General features: G+C 50.3%; 1 protein-coding gene across 2 annotated transcripts in view; it reads left to right on the top strand.

Annotated features, from left to right (window-relative positions):
- Positions 1-22,161, top strand: part of DPYSL2 (dihydropyrimidinase like 2) — a 130,777-nt gene that overhangs the window by 56,404 nt on the left and 52,212 nt on the right. Inside the window, exons 1-3 of one of the 2 annotated variants that reach the window (XM_045055359.1) lie at positions 3,766-4,090; positions 7,502-7,590; positions 9,341-9,525. In XM_045055359.1, coding sequence (XP_044911294.1) covers positions 4,052-4,090; positions 7,502-7,590; positions 9,341-9,525 — 313 coding nt within the window. In that variant the 5' untranslated portion in view covers positions 3,766-4,051. Of the gene's footprint in view, positions 1-3,765; positions 4,091-7,501; positions 7,591-9,340; positions 9,526-22,161 lie in introns of those variants that run through there. The other variant, XM_011281434.4, reaches the window with a different exon arrangement.

Raw genomic sequence — 22,161 nt, 5'->3', positions numbered from 1 at the left:
AGAGACGTGGTGGGCCTGGTCCGAGACAGGACACGTACTGTGCAGGGGGCTGAGGAACTGAAAGCAGCCGAGTCACCCTGCAGCGCCCTAGTGACGGGACTTCATCTCCCCACCCCCAGTTCCCGGCAGGTTGTAGGACTCAAACATCTTAAAAATCCTGACTGAATGTCATCACTCGTACATCTAAAGTCCCCACCCTGTCAGACCCCGTATGGGGGAAGACGTGGGTAAGATTTTTGAAAGAGTTCTGAGTCTCTGAGAACTCAAACTTTCAACGGAAGGAAAATCCTGCTCCCCTCAGCATGGTATATTGGAGGATGTATTGTGTAGGTGGTGGGATATGATAAAGGGTGTTCTGCAGGCACGTACAAAGAATAACGGAAGAATGGAGAAAAGAATGATCTAAACTGCAAGAATGATCTTGCAGTTTCCGGGACTTGGAGAAGAGAAGGAAGACCCAGCAAGGCGACAGTGCTAAGAGAAAGGCTGAGTTGGGGATTTTGTTGACATTAAAACTCACCGTGGCAGTGACATGGAAGTACCTTTTTTTCTTACACGATAGCATTTAGTTATATGTCAAACACTGAGGGCCCCCTGCCACGGATCAGGCAGGGTACCGGTCACTGGAGAAAAAGAAATGCAAGGCTCTTAGCTTTTAGGAGTCATGCTCTGATAGAAGAAACGGACAAGTAATTATAATACAGAAGGGTGTATGTTTCAGGAGAGGCGAAAACAGGAGGTTGTGCTTAATGTGTTAGGGGGCGGGAGGGAAGCAGATTTCACTGAGGAGGGGATCTTCAAGGTCCCTTTTAGAGGAAGGGTTGAGGGAAAAGGGAGAGAGGTGAAGGGAGGAACACAGAGCAGGGCATGGATTTGAGAAGGCACACGGCCTCGAGGGGCAGTGTGTGTGCGTGTTGGTGCACGTCTGCGTGTACCCCCTGAGCATGGGGAGGAGACGTGGGTGTCAGGGATGGGAGGTAAAGCTGCAGAGGAGGCGGTGGTCAGAGACTGGTATAGAACCTGGTAGAAAGCTTGTGTTCCATGTTTGAAATGCATTTAATTTTTTAAAAGTTTAGAAAAACCACATCCGAGAACAGGCTAACATATTTGGTTTGGGGATAATGATTTGTAACTTTACAGGAATTTTGAGTGTTTATTTAAAGACAATGTGAGAAAATAGTCTATGTTAACAAGTCTATCGGTGCAGAGTGGGTGGAAAATTCTTCCCCACCCCCTTTTATTTTTCTGCATTGCATCGAGCGGTAAGAATGGTACGAAATGCAGATTGCAGACAGTTCTTTTCCTTGGCCAATGAAAACTATTTGGTATCTTCTTTGTGCCAAATACTCTTAGGCGCTAGTCAGAACAGACAAATCAACTTAAACCTTAAATCTTTGAATATGTGTAAGTGGAAATGTCAATTACCGTGGACTCATATTGATGGCTACTGGAATAAGGCTAATACAAATAAGACTGACATAAAAGCTATTAGGAGCTTTTATTACAAAGCAAAATATTCGATGGCAAATCAGAAAATAACGAGATATAGTTCAATCTGTCAAGATCAAAAGGTTCGGGAGTGGGAAAATACAACAAGAATGTTAACCATTTAATTAGAAGTCATTTTGTTTTAAATTAATTTGAATCTCATTATTTGCTTGCTTGTCAAGTGGTATTTTTTCATGATTTAATAGGACACTTGCCCCCACCCCTGTTGGAACCTACAGTTGGCTCTCACTGGTAGGAGGGCACATTTTAGCTTTCTCAGACTTGTAACTTTAACCCTTACAAGATGACACCAAAAACTGCTGACGTCAAGTCACTTTGCTCTTAGCACATCATGTAGTTGCGGTGGGGGGAGGGGGGGCGAGGAGGAGTGCTTCTACTTTATTTTCAAAATGCACAGCTAATTGGAACTTGAGTGAATTAATCCACCATGAAGCTTGCTGCATGCCCTAAAGCTCCTTTCTGGGATCTTAGAATTTATCAGAATAGGAGCGAAAGAGTACAATCTCACATCTTTTGGACAGATAACCATCCAAAGTGGCCAGATGCAGAAAGACATTGGAACGTGGGCCCACAGTAGCCCTAGGATTATTTTGTCTTTATCTGGCTAATCTTTGCTGAGCAGGTATGAGCCAATTAAACGGATTCTTTTTTTTTTTTTTTTTCACGGCTGCCCGATGGCCTAGATTATGGAAGGATTCCTCTATTGTTTGATCTCAAGTCGAGAAAACCAAAGCCATGGGCCTGCCCAGATGTTTTAGTCATTGTACCTGCTTGGGCAACATCTCCGAAGAGATGACCCCTGGTAGACCCCTTGGGATCAACTGGGACCAGTTGACTGGACCAGGGATTCCGCAGGAAGAGTGCCACTGCATGATTTGGACCCGCAAAGCTAAGGGATTCCAGGCCTGTTCAATGGCTAGCGCCAAGAGAGCCGTTCAAATTGTAACTAGCATCTGCCTGGGAAATCAAGAGTCGCCTATTAACTCTGATTCCGGACGTTTTCGTATGACTCAGTTTCCATTTCTTTGGGGGTATAAGATCTTTTCATTCCTCTTCCTGCTTCTCCACAGTTCATCACCTCTTTCGGTCCCATTGTGTGATGTGGAGGCCCCTCTGCAGCACTGTAAATCCTCGGGCACGGTAATCTTAAGTTTTTCTTCAACAGATCCGCAGGCACCGGTGAAATGCGCCCGTCTAAACCCCCAAACGGGCGTGAGCGGGCCTGACTCCTAAAGAGAGCAGGGCCGCAGACCGGGCTTCCCCCCGACGCCCCGCGGGCCGTAAAAGGCTTTCAGGGCGTGGTCTCCTGTCTCTCTCTCCCAGCTCCAGCAGCCGACCACAGCCTTCCCGCGCGGCCTCCCTTCCCTGCTCAGGGTCCTCAGGGCTTTGGCCTCTACTGCCCGCTGCCAGGCCACGGAAGCCTGCGACTTGGCGTCCGCCCTCAGGCTAGCTCTCCTCCCGCAGAGGGCCGCGCCTCGCCTCGACCGGCGCCCCCAGCGCCCCCAGGGAGCCCGGCCGCGCGCCCGACGCCCCCGCGCCGCCCGGCTCGCAGGCCGGCGTCCAGCAGCCCCTCTCTCGGGGGCCGGGCGGCGTTCGGGCGTGGTCGGCGCGGCGCCGCGACGAGCCCTCCCCTCCCCGTTCCCCTTCCATCCGCTCGCTGCCATTTGAATTCCCCGTCGACTCCTGGGTGGGGGCCGAGCGAGCCTTCGCGAAGGGCGAGGGCGGCGGGAGGAGGGCTCGGGAGCCCCTCCCGGGCGGCGCGGCGCCGGCCGGCGGTGCAGTCGCGCGCTCGCCGCCAGCAAAGCCATTGGCTCGGCGCAGTCACCCCACGCGGGGCTGCAGCGGCGGCCTCCGCGGATTGGCGCGCGGGCGGGCATCCAGCGGGGCGCGCGCGAGCGGGTGCGTGCCGCTCGGGCTGCAGCGAAGCCCACCGTCTCGGGGCCGGGCTTCCCCGGCCCGTAAAGACCACCCCTCCATTGTCCTTGAGTTGCTGATGCTGCATTTGGGGCGGCAGCCAGCTACAGTCCCCGACGCCCTGGCCCAAAGAAAGGGCGCGAAAGGCGCGCTCCCCGCTCGGGCGCACGCACCGACCGCCGCCCTCGGCGGCACACTGCAGCATTTCGCGCTCTCGCGCCGCTCCCCTCCCCGCCCGCGCTCATTTGCATATCCCACGATTGTGGCCAATCAGGGCTCGTCTCTCTCGAAGCGGATGGCTTTTGCCTGAGAGGAAAGGGAGTGGCTGGCGGCGCATGCGCCGCGGTGGCCGACTTGAACCGAGGCTTTTATTGCTGTAGTTTATTTCCACCCCTTCCCTCCTGTTCTCTCTCTCTCTTTCTTTTTTTTCCGCCCTAGCTGGGGCTGTGTTGGAGCAGAGGAAGAAAGAGACAGGATTGCATTTATCCCTTACGTTCTTGAAATCTGCTATCAGCAAGACCAGCTAAGCGGTTGCATCTTTTTCAATCCTGCAAAAAACCCCATCTCTTTCCTGGCAATTTTTGCTTTAAAGGTGTCCTCTTGAAATTATTTTTTTCCCAGGAGAGAGATGTCTTATCAGGGGAAGAAAAATATTCCACGCATCACGGTGAGTTTGGTACTTGGGAAATCTGCGGTCGGCCAGCAACCTTTTGTGGCAAGGAACATCCAAGGAATTTTTTTTTTTTTTTTTTAAGGAGCGGGAGAAAGAGGGACCCAACTTTTCTTTTTTCCTTTTTTTTTTTTTCCTGTTGCTGAAGAAGGCGATTGTAGTGGGAGACGCAGCCGTCTAGAATCGTAAGCTACATAATTTGTAAGGCATAAAAATAGGAGCGTAAGTGCATTAAGGACGTCTTAGGTAGCGCGCCAGATCCGCTGTATCCTTTTATTGTCAGTTCGAGATGCTGCAGTGCTGGCCTGCGGGGTGTAAGCAAATGGATGCCAGATTGAATATGCATGGTTGAAGCTCGGATATTGTTCTCCGGGCTGCGTGCTGCGAGGCTGGACTCCAGGAGCTGGCTGGGGGAGATGGAGAAATGGATTCTCCCTGTGTCTCCCGCCCCCACCATAAAGGCTTTCTGGAGCCTTCCTCCGGCTCCTTAGAAAAAGGAGCGGGTTTCAGCCCGGAGGCGTAATGACAGCAGAGGGATGCTGGAAAGGGCCGGGAGTGCCGGGATGATGTGGAAACTGGAAGGAAAAATAGGGACGCGGTGATGAACAGAAGAGGGTGGGGGGCCAGGCGTGGGCTTTTTGTCGATCACGGACTGGTTTTTGGTGGCCCTCTCTGCTTCCTCGCCCTCCGGTGTGGGGCTGGAACCCTGGCAGGGCTCAGGGTTCGCTTTCTTGTGACTTTCTGCCCCTCCTGCAGCCAAGGAGGCGCCTGTGTTGGCGCATACAAAGCGGGCTGGGAGGGTGGGCGTTGGGGACAGCGCGGAGCGGGGCTCGCGGAGGTAATGGCGCTGCGCGACGCGCGGAGCAGATGGCCCGGCCTGGCCTCGGCCAGACAATGATCGCTGCGGCCGGAGGTGTTGGCGCAGTTTGGGGCCTGGAGTTGTTAGTTTGTAAATCCCGAGAAAAAACATCTAAGCGATGAATTTGCGATGCTTCGGCAATGAACACAGGTTCTTGTTTTCAACGCTCTCCTGCCCTCCCCACCCTCTCCCCATCTTTTCCTGGAAAAATCTCACCAGTCCTAGTTCTCTACATCCCCGAATGAAATCCCGGGGAGAGAGGGAAGGCGAGGGAAATTCATTGTTACATAATGATGTGCAATTGCAATTGGCCAGCTGATTGCTGGGTAGAACCCAGGGCTGAGGCAGAGACCGAAAGAATCCTTGTAAACTCAAGATGTGTTTAGGGCTGGATTTGAGGGCGCGCTTTCGCTCTGGTTTCCTTCTTAGCTACGGACACCCCGGCTTCCTCTGGATGCACGAGGGCACACCCATCCGCAGGAGAGAGACGTGGAAACAAATGCACAGGGGAGGGGGCGTGTGCTCAGGAGGATTTTATAGGATGAACCAGGCTGTGCTAAAGAGAGGGTGGGTACTAGCTTTTTCTTGAAGGCCAAAGACCCAAGATCCCAAAGGGCCGGGCTCGGGGAGGAGGGAGTGGGTGGAGAGGACCCAACGTTCCATGTTCCCAGCTCTGGAGGAAGGAGTCTGGGGAGAGGGGGTGGGGAGCAGGTTTGCCACAAGCCTCAAATAATTTGTTGTCTTCGTGAATGAAAAAGACAGTTTGGTTTTGACAGTGTGGGGAGAAAAATTTAGAAAGCAAACAATCAAGACCTTTTTTTTTTCCCCCAAAGAGCGCCCCCTCTACCCTTAAAAAAATCTGGTTACATTATCTTAGGACCTATAGTATGGTTTCCCTCCTTCCATCATCACGGCCAGCATCTTATGTAAGAAGCCTTCTGGAAGGGACTCGAGTGGACGGGGCGGTGATGTCTCATTTTTTTCTTAGCATGATGTTGGCTCGGGGATTCGCAGTGATGGCCGGGACAGGTACCGCAGTGACTAAGGGCTTCTCCCCTGCCTTCCAGGCGACGTTTATCCTGTCACAGCTGGGTAATGGGGGGAAAAGGGGGAGATCATCGTGGGCAGAGAGAAGTCCACTGGATCAGGCGACCTGGGGCAAGTGGCTTAACCTCTCAGCCTCAGTTTCTTTATGTGTCATGGGAATAAGAATCTGGCCCCACCCACCTCTTAAATTTGTTTTGAGGCTTTTGTGACTTAAGGTACCTGACAGGAATTTTGTAAAGGTCTTACACAAGTGCAGGAATTGTTGACTGTTTATTCCCATTTGACTTCCCAAAGTCTGTAGTAGGATGATGCACCCTACAGTGTATAAAATTAAAATGATCTCACTGTTTTTCATTATGTTAGAGAAAAAAATAAATACTTTCTATACCCGGCTGTGTGTGCATTTATGTGTAACAGTATCTTTTTTCCCTAGGTGTCTAGCAGCTTATATGTTTATTCTCATTTTTATTTATTCTCCCCCCCCATATATTTTTTAAAGATTTGCTATAATTTTCTGGTTTTGGTGGGTGCTAAATATAAATAGCACTTACTAAGAATATTGGTTTGTAACTGAATTTTAAGGTAACCGTTATCAAAATGAATGTCATCCTCTGACGTATTTTGCATATTAAAACGGTGGCCTGTGTGCTTCAACTTGTTCCCCACCTGGGGATACAGCAGGTGCATGTCCACTGAACACAGGACATGAATATCCCATTCCATCCACAGCATTGGGGATAGAGAGGAGTCACAGTGTACCAGTTCTCTTGCATTCCTGGCCCTCACATGCTGCTTGTCATATATAATTTTTTGCAACCTTTAAAATACAAGCGCATCAACAATGTAGATTTTGGAAGTTGCCATCTCATCTTATCACAAAATTTTACATTTTTCTTAACAGCCTAGTAGTTAAAGTGGTGTGTATTTGAAGTGTTCACTCCCCCTTTGTTACAATCGATGTGATTCACCCCAAAGATAAAAAGCAAATATAAAGAACGTATTGTAATGAAACTTTGCAGTGGTTGAGCGAAGTGTGTTTGTGTAGAGTATCCCATGACAACAGACTTGGTTAATTTTTCCCTACACAAACCATGCCAGGAATTGACTTCCTTACATGTGGGTGTATTTATTTTTAATGAAATTTAGCCTAAAGCCATTTAAAAAATATTGTCTTCTTTATCTGAAACGTTTACACTGTTCTTTAAAGAGAGTTTGGTAGGCATTCTTTCATTTTCTCTCTATGTCAGTGGAGAGAGATAGTTTTTGTTTTGTTTTGTTTTGTCTTTAAACCTAGAATAAGCTTTGAACTTTTGCCAGTGTGTTCTGACTCATCAAGTGATGAATAGGTTGTCACATCAGGTTCACCTTTGTCACTGAACCTTTTCAGAGTTGGCTCATTTTGAGCATCTCTTTTGAACGCCGAAAAATGTGTCCTTAGCTCATTGTCTTGGCACTGATGTTCCTCATAGGTCCTGCCTGACCTTATTACTTCTTCGTTTCAGAGTGATCGTCTTCTGATCAAAGGAGGTAAAATTGTTAATGATGACCAGTCGTTCTATGCAGACATATACATGGAAGATGGGTTGATCAAGTAAGTGTCACTCATTATAGAGACGAATTTGTCTACCTTCCAGTATTCCCAGACATGACCTACAGTTCACACACATGACATCAAACTTGAGTGACTTCACACACTGCCTCACTTAGGATATGTTTAAGCTTATTTTGATTGGTGGCAACTAGTGAATTTTGAAAACTCAGATTTGGGGAATTCAAAGGCACAATTAAATGCACACCCATTTCCTTATGTGTTAGGTAATTGACTATTTTAACTGAGGTGACACAATATCTTCTTGTTGCCAGTTTAAATTCTTGGTTTATGATCTATTGAGTATATTAAAGGTTTTCCTAGAATATAGTTGTTTGGGTAGATTGCCCAATCTAAGGCATAAACTTGGCATCCAGCCTCTTCTATCTAGATAACACATCTGCTGTCTTAATTAAGCATCCAAGTTGCTGAGGCCAAAGGACACCAAATGAATTACCAAGTAACAGACAAAGTACTGCCTCATCCGCAGGGAATTTTAGGTTTCATTCTTTAAGTGGCAACAAACGCAAATAAGAGTGCCCTTGTGTTTATTGTGTATTGTGTTACAAAAGAGAAACAACAGAGGGTTAAGTGAGCTGAGTACACACCAGTATCTTCCTGCCCTCCTGACTGGGAGCACTCACAGGGCCCTGGGAGAAATAGCACATCTGTTTAAAGACAAACACTGTAGCAAATGACATCTTTTAAATAAGCAGCATTCATCAAGGCTAGCACCAAACCAGTCTGGAGGAGTGGAAAACTGGAGTGGATGGGTCTGTTGCCTGGAAACTCACGCCTTGATTTATGAACCTAAACTAGGTTTTAACATTTCCACATTTAATGTTTTCTCCATGTGTGTTTGTGACATTCTCTGCTCGAGGCTCTCAAATACCATGACTTTCATGTTCCGTTCCCCCCGCCCCCCCCAATTAGAAGCCAGCCTGATACTGGCCTAGAAGTGAGCATGCCTGTATGCTATTTTTAGTCCACCCTAATTTGTTTTAGAAGTTTTATCAACTCCTTGATTACTTTTTCCTTCTGAAAAAAGCTGCTAGAAAGATGTAGCAAAAGTGTTTTTGAAAATTGGAAATGAATCCATGACCCTCAACGGAATATTAATTTTTCCATCCTTAGTATCTGAGTTGCTGAGCACATGCTTCCAGATTTTTAAATAGTTGTAATCACAACGTTCACTTCTCTTTTTTCTTTTTCTTTTCCTTTTTCCTTTTCTTTCTCTTTCTTTTTCTTTTTCTTTTTCCTTTTCTTTTTCTTTTTCCCTTTCTTTTTCTTTTTCCTTTTCCTTTTCGTTTTCTTTCTCTCTCTTTCTTTTTCTTGGCTTTGTTCTACCACTGTCTTTCCACTACTGTTTTCTCAGTGTGGAAAATAAATGTAAAGTGCAACCAGGTCTGGAGAAAATTGCTATACAATTGAATTAGTTCAACTGTATGTTACGGAGAAAGTGTTGTGGCATTTTAGGTAAATGTCTTGGGGGCCTTGTAATCATTTGATCTTAAGGGTTTTCTGGCAACTAAACCTCTTCCATCAGCATGTCCTGGTGCTTTATTTAAATTCTGTTTGCCTCTTAGTTGGGGTAGTGACTGGGGAGTGCACATATTAGGAATATTAATAATAATCCAAAAAGTCTACAGAACCTAGGGAAGGATAGTTTATGGCTTTGTGAAATGTCTGTCAGAGCCCATTTGACTCAGGAGTGGTTCATTTATAACCGTTATCACCTGTCCTGTTTACTTAGGCAAATAGGGGAAAACCTGATTGTGCCAGGAGGGGTGAAGACCATCGAAGCCCATTCTAGGATGGTGATCCCCGGAGGGATTGATGTCCATACCCGCTTCCAGATGCCTGACCAAGGAATGACCTCTGCTGATGACTTCTTTCAAGGCACCAAGGCCGCCCTGGCTGGGGGAACCACCATGATCAGTAAGATAGCTTAAAAATAATCGTCTCAGAGCTTGGGCACCATTATCATTTGAAAACGCGTCTGTGTTGTTTCGATTCTTTCCTTCTAATAGTTGCTGGACTGAGCAGTGGATTGCTTTCCCACATAAGGGGGAGGGGGCGGGCCAGCCATTCGTCTTGTTTCCTTGTCCTCGTTTTCCGTCCAACTCTGACGTGTCCATTTGAACTTGAGAATACGGTGCTAGAGAACTGGGGTAGGATAAAAGGAACGGCCTCTTGCTTTCTCGGCTTGAACTTTTGTCTTCCTGGCTCTGAAAATGTGATTTGATGGTGGTTTTGCTTTAAACACATTGCATTTGGGGTCATCGTCAGAGCTGTCCGTTTTGAGCCTTTTTGCTCATAAGTATTTGATTTTGGCTTTTAAACAGTTCCTGAGGCTGCATCTTCTTGGAGTGACGACGGGGTGCTGCAAATGAAGTGTGGAAGCAGGAACCTGTATTCGTTCCACTGCTAAGAAAATCAAGTGGGGGGAATATTTCCTGGCCTGGGCTTGACGTAAATGGAATGGGGCAGCCCTCCTTCGAGAGCGACCCACAGATATTGTTAATTGTCATTTATGTAGGAAACTTGCTGCCACCCAACAGCAGATGTCCTTCGTGCATTGCTCCAAGGAATTTGTGCTTTTTGTTCGGCAAAATCTGAAGTATATTTCCTGGAGTCATAGCATGCGTGTTCGAAGTTAGCTTGTATAAGGTCGGCTTCCAATGTGCCTAATGATGCCCCTGTGACAGATGCTATTTTGGTTTTGAAGAGGGGGGTAAGCTCCACCATGGCCCATCAGACACATATGTAAAAAAAAAACCAAACAAACCAAAAACCGTTTATCCAAGAGCGAAAGGAAATATATAATCCATCTTCAAAACTTACAGTTCAGTTCAGAAGAGGGTCAAAGTAGAAAGAACTTAGCTATTTTATGCTTTAGAAAAACCTATGTTCCTGCTTATTTTTCAGAACGACGGTCTTTGTTCCTTGTAACTTCACAGTCCGTCTCTCAGCTTCCTTTTTTCTATTCTGCCACTTGGGCGAACATTGCCCTGCTGTCCCCTCCTAGTCTGAGCGCCCCTACGTTTTAAATTGCACTTTCTTGGTCTTCTCTCTCGGTCCTGGTCTTCAGAGTGTCTCAAGGATCAGCGACCACTGTCTTCTGGTTCAGCTTTCGAATCGTAGAGCCTGCAGGTTGAAGCCTTATTACTTCGCTCTTGCTGCGCACCTCACCTTCTAACCTAGTGGGAGCCATTCTCAAGGGCGTGGGGGGCGGGGATCCTCCACCCACAGCTCAGTGCCCTGACCTACTGGAAGAGGCTGCCATTTTGTCAGTCGTGTCTGCTAGGACTCAGCTGGCACCAGTGGGCCTGGCTGCCCCTTCTCCAGGGCCAGCTGCAGAGCCACATGGGAGTTTCGAGAAGCCCCGACTGCTTGGGTGACAGCCTGCAAGGCCAAGTCAAGGCTATAATCTGCCTCTGTTTGAGTTCATACGAGGTCCTTGTGGGCCCCCGCGTTGCTCACCGGGTATTAATAAGCCACAAATAATCTTTCCCGAGTGAGTGGTCAGTGCTGTCTCTCAGTGGAGGGATTGCTGGGCGGGAGCCCCCTGTGGTGGAAATGCCGCCAACCAGGAGTCTGCCATTGTGGTCTCCCTCCGGCACTGACTCGCTGTGCGACTGTGGGCAGGTCCCCTCACTTCGCGGGCCTGCTCATCTGCACGATGAAGGATCTGCACGAGCTGACCCTGCATGTCCCTTTCAGCCCCCACATTTGGTGACTCACCGAGCTCAGAGACCGTTTGCCTGTGATCAAGTGCACTTCGCTCAGCAGATGCATAAAGCCCTGTCTTCTCTCAGACTTACTTGAAAGACACCACCATTCTGTTTTCTTGTCTCCTACCTCCCTGAATGTGCCTTTCACTCCTTGCACTTGACCCATTCTTTGGCCCCCCATTCTGTGTCTTGTCCCTTCCCTGCTTTCACGCCGCCCCCCCCCCCCCGACTGCCTTCACCACGAGGGCATATGCCTTCCTGCCGATGCCCTGACTTTCTCTTTGACCTTCTTCCTCAGCAGCAGTGGGCTTCCTTCCCTTCCTTCCACGTGGGCTCCTGAGCAGGGACAAGGGACAGATCCACAAGGCCTGCACCTGGTCCGGGGGCCGGGAACAGTCAGCAGATGGCCTTATGGCAGATAAGGGTGAAGGAGAAGTCAGGCTGCCTGCCCTACACATCCGGGCAGAATGTGATCGTATTTCAGTGTAGGGTTTGTGATGCAGTAGTAAGGCTAAGAGGCTAAAAAGCAGAGGGATTTAATGAGCAAACCCCAAGGAAGAAAAGTAATCAGAGGTGGCAGGGATGTGGTCAGAATTGTCACACCCCAAACTCCACTGCTTTTAAAGCCCTGAGAAGAATATTAACTGCCCTTGCAAATAACCACCCGTGGTTACTGACCTCTATAGAATTCCCACTGGCCTGCGCTTCCCTCGGGAAGCAAGTGGGAATGATACAGATGAGGAAATCGGGATTTCTTCTGCTTGCTGGTGAACACATTTCGGCATTGCTTCAGAAAAGCACGCTTTACAGACACAGAGTTTTGCAAAGAGGGAGAGCTAGCTTAATGTGACTTCGTTGGTACCTACGGCCTGCTCCTTCAAGGAAATTGTAGCTCCCTCAAGGAGTTTCGAGGCCAAAAAAAAAAAAAAAAAAAAAATGCTTAGGACCCTGGAGGAGATTCAAGTGAAACTTGCAGAAGCAAGCCCTTGAAGTAACCGGTGCACCACTGCCCACACCCCTTCCTGCCATCTCTCTGAGTTTCTATAAGCCTGTCACCTGCACGTGCCCTTTGCAGTGCCCTTCCCAGGTCTGTCTGAAATGGCACGGCCCAAGGTGGAAAATGTAGCCGAGTAGTCCAAGTTTAAAAAGGGAGGTGACACGTCAGCAGCAGAAAATAATATTATTGCCATCCAACAGAGCCTCCCATTGAGAATGGCACAACGGGAGCTTTGTTAAGGGGCCCCCAGTGCAGGGCAGACGGAACGCCCTTTGCCCTTTCCATCCAGTGGTGGGTGGGCGGAGCCTCCAGACAGGCCCTGCACGCGGCATCCAGACCAGCCGAGGGGTCACAGAGGTGGCAGAGTTGCTCCCTGGGGAAAATGCTACTGGTTTCCCGAGAGCGTTACGATCATCAGAGTTAAGACTCCAGCATCTTAACCAGAGAGAAGCAGATGGGAATGGTTACCTCCGTTTTATAGAGGGAAAGTCCGGGGCCAGAGAGAAGGGCATTACTTGCTGATGCTTATCCTGTGTGTTGGTGTTCGTGGCCGGTGTGGAAAACACATCTGCGGGGCTGGCTTCCCCACCTGCCAGCTGTGTGACTTAAGGCCTCAGTGGCCTCATCTGCAAAATGGGGAAAGTTGTTACACAGATTGACTTGGAGACATGAGAAGAGTGCCTGGCCCATAGTAAGCACTCAGGTGGGGTTAAGTTACTTTTTTTCCATCTGTATTAGGTGCCAGCAGCCTCTCATCTCTGTAGAGACCCCTTCCCGATCGCTACTTTTGTAAGAGAGCCAGAGAGAAGAGACTGCAGCTGCAGGAGGGCACAGGGGTTCCCCAAGCACGGCCGACAGGTTGTGGACCCTGGTGTCACCTGCATGCATTTCAGACATTCAGCTTCCTGGTCCCCACCCAACATATCTAAGCAGAGAGCGTGCTGGTGGGACCTGTGAACCTGTATTTGAATCCGGATTGTCACATGCACTTGAGCTGTTCGAAAGCATGGATCTCCGGGGTCCAGGCCAGATCTCTGGACTCCAGATGTCTAAGGACCAGGACCCACAGTGCAGGGAAAAGAGCCTGACTGTCATTTCTGCTAACCTGAACCTCAGGCTTTCCCTGGAGGGGTGGAGCCCCAGTGCAACACCCTGCACCGCAGAGATCAGGATGGGACTTGAGCACAGAGAAGGTGCAGGCCTGGAAGAGGCCTCTCTCTGAGCTCTGCACTTGTCACCTTCTAGATGGGGCTCCTTGGATGTGCCTCAGGCACCTCCATCCAGCTGTCTCCAGGCATCCTTACCCTCGCCTCTCATTGTCCTGCCTCTCTTCCGGCGCCCAACCCCAGCGAGGGCCGCAGTCACAGTGATTCTGGCCTGAATTCACAAAGTCACCCTGTGCTGCGTTGAGTGAATTTTGTCTGTCCCTTATCTCTTGCATCCATTCCATCACTGCCACTAATTCATACCTTTGTTGTCTGTACTGGATTTGTGCCCCCGCCTTCGGAGGAGTCTCACTGCCTCCGGGATCCTGTCTCTGCAGGGATCCTGTCTCTGCAGCGTGCACATCTCCTTGCACCACGGGCACTTTCTCTGACACGGCGATGATCATGCCCTCTCCCTCCCTTGCAGCCCTCAGGGGCTTCCTTTTGCCCAGAGGATGCAGCTCAAGCAGCAGAACGTTCCATGCCGTGACCCAGTCCTGCTGCCCCAGTCTGGACCCAGATGTTGTCACCTTAGCCAGGGGATGCCCTTACCTTCTTCTCTTTGCCTCCGGGAATCTTTATTACTCTTTGAGGCCCAGCTAGGTGTCACCTCTGTCCCGGAGCCCCTGCTCAGCCCCCTTCCCTGTAATCTATTGCTGCTTCTTTATGCCTTGGCAAACATGGGGTTTTTATCCCAGGGCCCTTATGACATCCATCATGTGTGATAATGTGATCAAGGCTCCTGCCTCTTTCATTTTGGTATTCCCCACCCACCCAGCAGAAGCACCTGAGGGGTGCTTCATTAATACTTCCAGTTGAATGAATGAGTGAATGATTGAATGAATGGGGATGCTAACAGCACTTGGTTTCCTGCTTCATCTGAGCCTGGTGCCAGAGGACTGGGAATCCTGGGGCCGGGTCAACATGTCTGATGTCCTCTGTGGTCATTTTGACCGAAGCAGCCGTCTCTTCAGCGGCGCCCCTGTGCCTGCTGCCCTAGCCCCACGGTCAGCCATTACGGCAGTTGGGGGAGGGAGGCAGGAGAGGAGAGATCAGGGTCCATGTGATCAGGGACGGCCCCCCTTCCCCCTCCACCTGGATTGTTCTTTCAGGAGGGGGGGGGGTCGCATCTCATGTGGTCCTGCTGTGAGAGGGCTTGGCCGCAGCGCACAGGGTCAGGTCTGTTTGAGGAGTAGCCCTGAGCACTGTGGCAGACTCAGCGATCACTCCCCGACACCCCCTGGGCACGTCCCAGCGTTTTCTGGAGAGTCTTGCCTGTGGAGGCAGGAGGCCTGACATGAAGGCGAAGTGGCTTCCCACGGCCCTGCTGGCCGGGCTTTCCTCAGGAGACGTGGCTCCGAGTGTCACTGTGGTACATCCACTGCTTGTCATTTTTTCATCCATGTGGCATTTGGGTTTGCTCCCTGCTTCTGATGAGTACACATGTGTGAACACACACACACTATAATATGAATTGTCTGTAATTGATACTTTGATTATTCCCTTTGCATCATTCATTTGACTCGGGTTAGAAAGTGTTTACAAAAAAGGCCGACCACATCAGACTAAAGTTTCAAAGTCCAGGACCGAAGTCGTGGCCACAGAATCGGCCCGTGGCCTGGCGATTAGAAAGCCACGTTAGCCGATGGGCTGTCAGCGCAGGCTCTTCCTGTCCGCTGCTTGCGTCTCCCCGGGCCCACGTGGGCGAGGTCACACATTTCGCCTAAGGACATGGGACTGGGCCTGCCCAGGTGGGGGGCACGCGGATCGCAGCCACGAATGGCCGGATTGGAAGAATCCGTCTACTCCCTGCAGTATTTTGGGCCGATCACCTAATACCTGCTGCCGAGCAGAATGGGGGGGAGGGAGTGGAACAGACGAAGCATCCTGAGAAGTAGCACAGCTCTTCCTGAAGGCCCGCACACACACTTTACTAAATGCCGTTCTTGTGGAGGAGGCCGTTGGGTCGGGCTCCACCAGCCAGCCTCATAGCCCTGTGGCATTTCGGGTGAGGCCCCTCCAGAAGCAGGGACGTTCCTGTTTGGGGGCCTAGGCCCTATGCCATGGACATTGTGGCAGGTGTCTTAATCTACTCGGGGGTTCTTGCTGGCCTCTGGCTCTCAGAGCTGGCAGTTAAAATTTGGAAATCACCCCCGGCCACCTAGGGGGTGGGCCTTCGTCTTTTAGGAAGGCGTCCTATCCTCCCTGATGCAGTCCTGGCCCTGCCCGTGGGTGCTGTACGCAGAGTTCAGGGCGTCTCAGTACCCGGATGCTCCCAGAGCCTACTCTCTGCCTTCCCCTAGAGCGGGATGTTTCGATTGTTGGGAACTTCCGGTCGGTCCTGTTGCCCACGATGACAGCTAGAGCCAGGCGTGGTAGGGGGGGCAGTGGGAATGTTGGGCCCCAGCAAGGTCTTCCCAGTCTTCGGATGTGAGGGATGGGCTTCAGTGGTCAGCATCCCGCAGTCTCGGGGTTCCATGTGGCTAAATAAGACCCTGCAGGACACATACAAGTCCAAGGACGTGCTTGCTCTGTGTTCTGGCTCAGGAAGCTGGGCAGAAACTTCCGGAGGGCATAGCTCGTGCCCTATCCCTTTGTTTACGGCCCCTGGCATATGTGGAAGCTGCCCGATAAAGATTTGAATGAGTCTGGGCCAAAACCTGGACCACATCCCTCCTTCTACCTTGATGGCTTAACATTGTTGTCCTGGGACCACTCTTCTCATGTGAAATCCTACATGGACGGTCCTCCCTCCTCCCTCCCCCGACCACCTGACAGATAAGGCTGATGAGGGCAGAGCTGCTCTGGCTGGATCAGTGGGCTGGGGGAGAGCCCAGGCCCATGCTCCCCTTTCTCACTGTGCTCCCCACCTTGAGAGCCCCTCTGCCTCTGGGGAGTTCTAGTAGGGCTTGGGGGAGCCCAGCTGGGAAAGCACCCCATTCCATCCCTGCCTTCCCCACTGCTTCCACGCTAAGTCGTCGGGGGGGGGGGGCAAAGACGTTTAGTAAGAAGGGACGTACCCACTTAGTCATTTAAGAAAACTAACCGCACTGTGAGTTTTGGGTGGTTTTGGGTAACGTGCCTCCTTCTGTTCAAGACGAGGACTGGGACAAAGTACTACCCGTGTCCCTTCCCCTGCTTGGGTTTGCACTGGTTTGCTTTGCTTTTCACTAGAGCCCGTAATGGGTAAACACTCTTCTGTCCCCTGTTTGAAAAATTAGTGATACACAGTGTTTTACAGGGAAAAATGACCATCTTAGGGTGGCCAAGGTGTCCATTTTTTGTGGGGGTGGCTCGGTCAGTTAAGCATCTGACTTCGGCACAGGACCCCGATCTCTCTCTCTTCTCTCTCTCCAAGGTGTCCACATTTTCCTACCTACCATTCATAGTTCTGGCCCCAGATCACTGCTCGGCTTCTTTCTCCCTTTTTCGTCTTTGAGAAGCCATCTCTATTTCTTCTTGGAAAAATGATTGTCTTTCCTTGGGTTTTGAGAGCTCTGCCTCTGACTTTCTGCTCTTGTTGGGTGAAGCCATTTACCCAAATGCCTTGCTTTTAGTCCCTCTTAACTGCCATGGTAATGATAAAGGGGAATCACAGTGAGTAGAAATTAGAGTTCTTTCTGGTTAACCCACTTGGGAGGCAGCTTTCTTTGAATGTGACTAAATGTTCCCCTAATGATAGAGAGGATGCGGTGGGGGGTTGGGTCTCTGTGGCTGAGGCTGCCTACACAGGGAAGGGAATTTTGTTTCTCTGAGCCAGGGCGGTAGTTCCACACCTCGATTGCACCCTAGAATCCCCTGGGGGAGTTTTCACAGGCTACAGAGACCAGAGCTTCTGACTTAATTGCTCTCGGTGGCCTGGGCAGTAGTAGTTTTTAAAGCTTCCGGGTGATGGCCAAGGTTAAGAGCTATGGATCTGGGTGCCCGCTCCAACAGTTGGTTTCGGCTGAAACGGAATGAATGTCTGCCAGAGTTTTCTAAAAGCTAGAGGTGCCCTCTGCACTCTGTTCTCTTCTGTATCCTGTCCTCTTTTTTTTTTTTTTTAAGTTTATTTATTTATTTTGAGAGCGAGGGAGAGAGCATGCATGAAAGTGGAGGAGGGCAGAAAGAGGGAGAGAGAACCCCAGGCAGGCTCCACACTGCAGATGTGGGCCTCGATCTCAAACCTCGAGATCATGACCTGAGCTGAAATCAAGAGTCAGATGCTCAATCGACTGAGCCACCCAGGCACCCCTGTACCCTGTCTTCTTTGTGAAGGGAGGGGGAGGAGGATTGCAGTGTCATGCCCTGGGGTGGGTGGATTCTGGTGGGTGCCCTCCAGAAGCTTATGAAACTGGGTGGTGCTCAGCTGGTGTCACCAAGAAGGGCCTCCTCCTTCAGTTGTTGTCCTTGGTGTCCTGGAAGGATTGTACTTGGCTAATGCCCTAACAGGGCACTGGTTAGGACTCGGAGGATGTGGGGCGGGAAGTGATGGGCAGGAATGAGGCCAAGGGGTGAATGGGGGGGAGTACCAAAGGCAGAGTGGAGCTGGGATGTTGACTGCTGTCCCCAGCCCTGTGGGCCACCTGCTGTGCTGGTTTCCCTGAGAAAACCCTACTGTCTTTAGGTCGAATCAATAGTGTTTATGACCTAATCTCCCTCTAATGATAGGTCAGGACTGGAATCCTTCCTTGTGGGGAGACTGTGAGCGAAAAATCAAAAGAGCCTGATAATAACATAGAATCATAGACTCTTAAGGCAACCATTCGGATTTTCTGTCCCGGCCTCTGTCTCTCAGCTGGGGGAAATTTGCAGGGCTTTGCTTCAGAGGGCAACACAACAGGGCAGGGGTGGGACAGCTCCAAGGAGCCCAAGATCTCGGTTTAGTTTCCCTTTGTAGCCCTTGTTGTTGCATGTGATCATGGGATACCTTAGTTCTAGATGGCAGTTTCCACGTCTATAATGTGGGGACAATGCAGCCCTGTTTTGTGGGGTTATGTGCAAAGTAAGTGAGATTGTTGGTGCCATAGTATTTGGAAATGGTTATCGGGACACTTTCGGCACACGTGTGAATCAGTGGATCTATCTATCTACGTGTTATCTGTCAGTCTGATCTCTATACCTGTCTGTCTTTCTGTCTCTTGTTTATCTCCTCTCTTATCTCTATATGCGATTTGTCATCATCTGTCTGTGTGTATATCCAACTATCTAGTCTCCTATCGAGCATCTAGGTACAGCTATTATCTGTAATCCATCCTGCAATCTGATGTTTACCTACCTGTCCATCGGTTGGTCTGTCTGTTGATGAGCTGTTCATCTCTCCTCCAAGAGTGCAGTCACATCCCTGCTGATTCCAGGTGGGCTATCTCCCTTCGCTGCCACTCGGTGAGTTCAAGGCTTGTTTTGATCTTCGAGCCTCTGAAGTGGAGTGTGTTCTGAACAGAGGAGGAAAAACAACTGTATATATATGTTTATATATAAGGAGCCCTCTAAAATGGCTTCTTGCACAAAAATGTGAAATTTTTTTTTTAATTTTTTTTTTCAACGTTTATTTATTTTTGGGACAGAGAGAGACAGAGCATGAATGGGGGAGGGGCAGAGAGAGAGGGAGACACAGAATCGGAAACAGGCTCCAGGCTCTGAGCCATCAGCCCAGAGCCTGACGCGGGGCTCGAACTCACAGACTGTGAGATCGTGACCTGGCTGAAGTCGGACGCTTAACCGACTGCGCCACCCAGGCGCCCTGGTTGTCTATTTCTTTAAATTTTTTTTTTCAATGTTTATTTATTTTTGGGACAGAGAGAGACAGAGCATGAACGGGGGAGGGGCAGAGAGAGAGGGAGACACAGAATCGGAAACAGGCTCCAGAGCCCGACGCGGGGCTCGAACTCCCGGACCGCGAGATCGTGACCTGGCTGAAGTCGGACGCTTCACCGACTGCGCCACCCAGGCGCCCCACAAAAACGTGAAATTTTTACTTTTCATTTCCCACCTCTCCAAATAGTTGCTGGAGGATTTGGGGCTTACCTTTCTTGACAACACGCTCCGCCCCACAGATGTAAAGATGTCACAAGGAAACAGCCCGTCAGGTCAATAGCTCTTGCTAGATTTGAATTTTCAGCCAAAACAGGACTTCAGACGAGGCCAGCTCTGTAATCGGTTGTTCCCGTGCTGGTGAACACCCGGGCCCCTCTGTTTCTCGCGGGGGATTCATTCCAGTCTCTGCAAGGAGGTTCGCATTCCTTGCCGAACCTGCTCGAATCTCTCCCCGCGCACAGCCTGGGGTCATTCTTCTGGCAGCCTTGGTGACAAATTCCTCCCCAGCGGGTGTTTCACCTAAGGAGGGATTTAGTCATATGGGACGCAACACTCACAGAGCCTGGTGAGAGAGGCCGGGCAGAATGCTGAGCTCTCTCCTCTCTGCAGGCACGGTGAGTGACCCATTTGTGACATCAAATGAAGGGACCGTGTCAGACCCCTCAGAGATGAAAGTGCTGGTCCCTGATCCCTTTATTGGCCCGTCGTGGCAGAGACAGGTAGCTGCTGTTTCTTGGACCTGTACAACTCCTGCTTCTTCCTTTCAGCTGGGAGTCTTTCTTCTTATTTATTTATTTCTTGCCCTGGTTCATTAGCCGCAAAATCACGGGGGGACAAAAAGCCAAACAAATCCGTAGTGGAGGCAAGAAGAGAGTTCAGTTGGAAAGCTATGCCCTAGGGGGTGGACAGATATTTGGGGGACATGCTGTGCCCAGTGTCAGGGGTGGGGCCCAGGGCTTGGGATCAGGCATTGGGCTGATAGCTATCCCCAAGAAACAGAAAGATTTTGGTGTTCCAGCTTTATTTTGTTCTCTATCGTTGGATAGATTTAAAAGCATTTGATTTAAAAGCATTTTTTGTGGGGGCGCCTGGATGGCTCGGTCAGTTAAGTGTCCGACCTTGGCTCAGGTCATGATCTGGCGGTCCGTGAGTTCGAGCCCCATGTTAGGCTCTGTGCTGACAGCTCGGAGCCTGGAACCTGCTTCAGATTCTGTGTCTCCCTCTCTCTCTGCCCCTAACCCACGCACATTCTGTCTCTGTCTCTCTCAAGAATAAACACTGAAAAAAAAATTTTTTTTTTCAACGTTTATTTATTTTTGGGACAGAGAGAGACAGAGCATGAACGGGCGAGGGGCAGAGAGAGAGGGAGACACAGAATCAGAAACAGGCTCCAGGCTCTGAGCCATCAGCCCAGAGCCCGACGCGGGGCTCAAACTCACGGACCGCGAGATCGTGACCTGGCTGAAGTCGGACGCTTAACCGACTGCGCCACCCAGGCGCCCCTGAAAAAAAATTTAAAAGCATTTTTTCCTGTAATATAAAGGGGGGAAGTGATCAGATAGTGTGACCATCTCTCACTAAGCAGGAGGCCGTGTCTGGGCGAGGGGGGGAAGATGCTCGCCAAGAGGGTGGCAGGGGAGTATCTGACCATCCGACAGAAGCACTGGATTGATGACCTAGATTTCCCCCTGTGTCCCAGGGTGACTGGAAAGCAATCGAGAGGAGTAACCGATGCCATGCGTTCACGCGAGGAACTTTCCTGCTTCTGGGAGGCCCAGGAGCTCTTTTCCATGCTGGACCAGATTGTGCTGAGTCCTGTCACGCAAGCTGCTTCAAAGATCCTCTTGCCCTTGCCTGGGCCCCGTCTTTCCTCATTTCTCTGACTCGCTTTGGCATGGCCCTCCACGAGGCTCAGCGGGCTGTGTTCTTCGCAAGTCCGATCGGGAAACACCTCAGGCAGATGGCAGTGTTGGAGGAGCAGCAGAGACAGGGAGGAAAGTCAGACGGTTGTGCAGGGCTGGGATTGCTGCTCTGCACATTGTTGTTTCCTGCACGGAGATAATCCGAGGAGACGCATGAGGTGTAACGGAAAGAATTTGAGGCCCCGGCTTCTTGATGACACATCTTCACGGAGCTAGGAATCAGGAGACCTTCGTTCTGGTGTTTGCTGCTTGTTTATTCGCTCGGGCAAGGTGTCCCTTATTTCTGTCGTGGTGTCGTCAGTTGCCGGAGGGGCCCGGGTTGGACTTTCCTGCCTAATAGGGTTGCAGTGAGGAATCGGTGACGCCGCACAAGTGGCACCCAATGTGGGCAGGTTGTGTGTGAGGGCGAGTGGGCCCCCGGCCCAGTTTTGCTCCTGGCAGTGAAAACTTTTTTTTCCTTTGATAATGTATTCATGTTTGAGAGGCAGAGAGAGATAGAGTGTGAGTGGGGGAGGGACAGAGAAAGAGGGAGACACAGAATCCGAAGCAGGCTCTGGGATCTGGGCTGTCGGCACAGAGCCCGACGCGGGGCTCGAACCCACGGACCGCGGGATCGCGACCGGACCTGAAGTCGGACGCTCAACCGATTGAGCCACCCAGGCGCCCTGACGGTTAAAACGTTTCATTTTGACACCTGGAGACTGAGGTATTTGAAGGGGGGTACGTTTGCTTTGTAGTGATTGACTTCAGCAACCACCTTACTTTTCATCATATACCCGTCCGTCTTCGTTCATGGAGATTCAGTCAAGATGGTCAGTGTAGCTCCAAAATGGTATTGCTTTGGACATGATGATGGCACATCCTCCCCACCCCCTGAATGTCTTTTCTAGCTGAAAGCGTTTAGCTCTGTTATTGGAGAC

Source organism: Felis catus, chromosome B1 (genome assembly GCF_018350175.1).
Source record: "Felis catus isolate Fca126 chromosome B1, F.catus_Fca126_mat1.0, whole genome shotgun sequence".
NCBI lineage: Eukaryota > Metazoa > Chordata > Mammalia > Carnivora > Felidae > Felis > Felis catus.
This window is presented reverse-complemented; position numbering and strand designations above follow the sequence as displayed.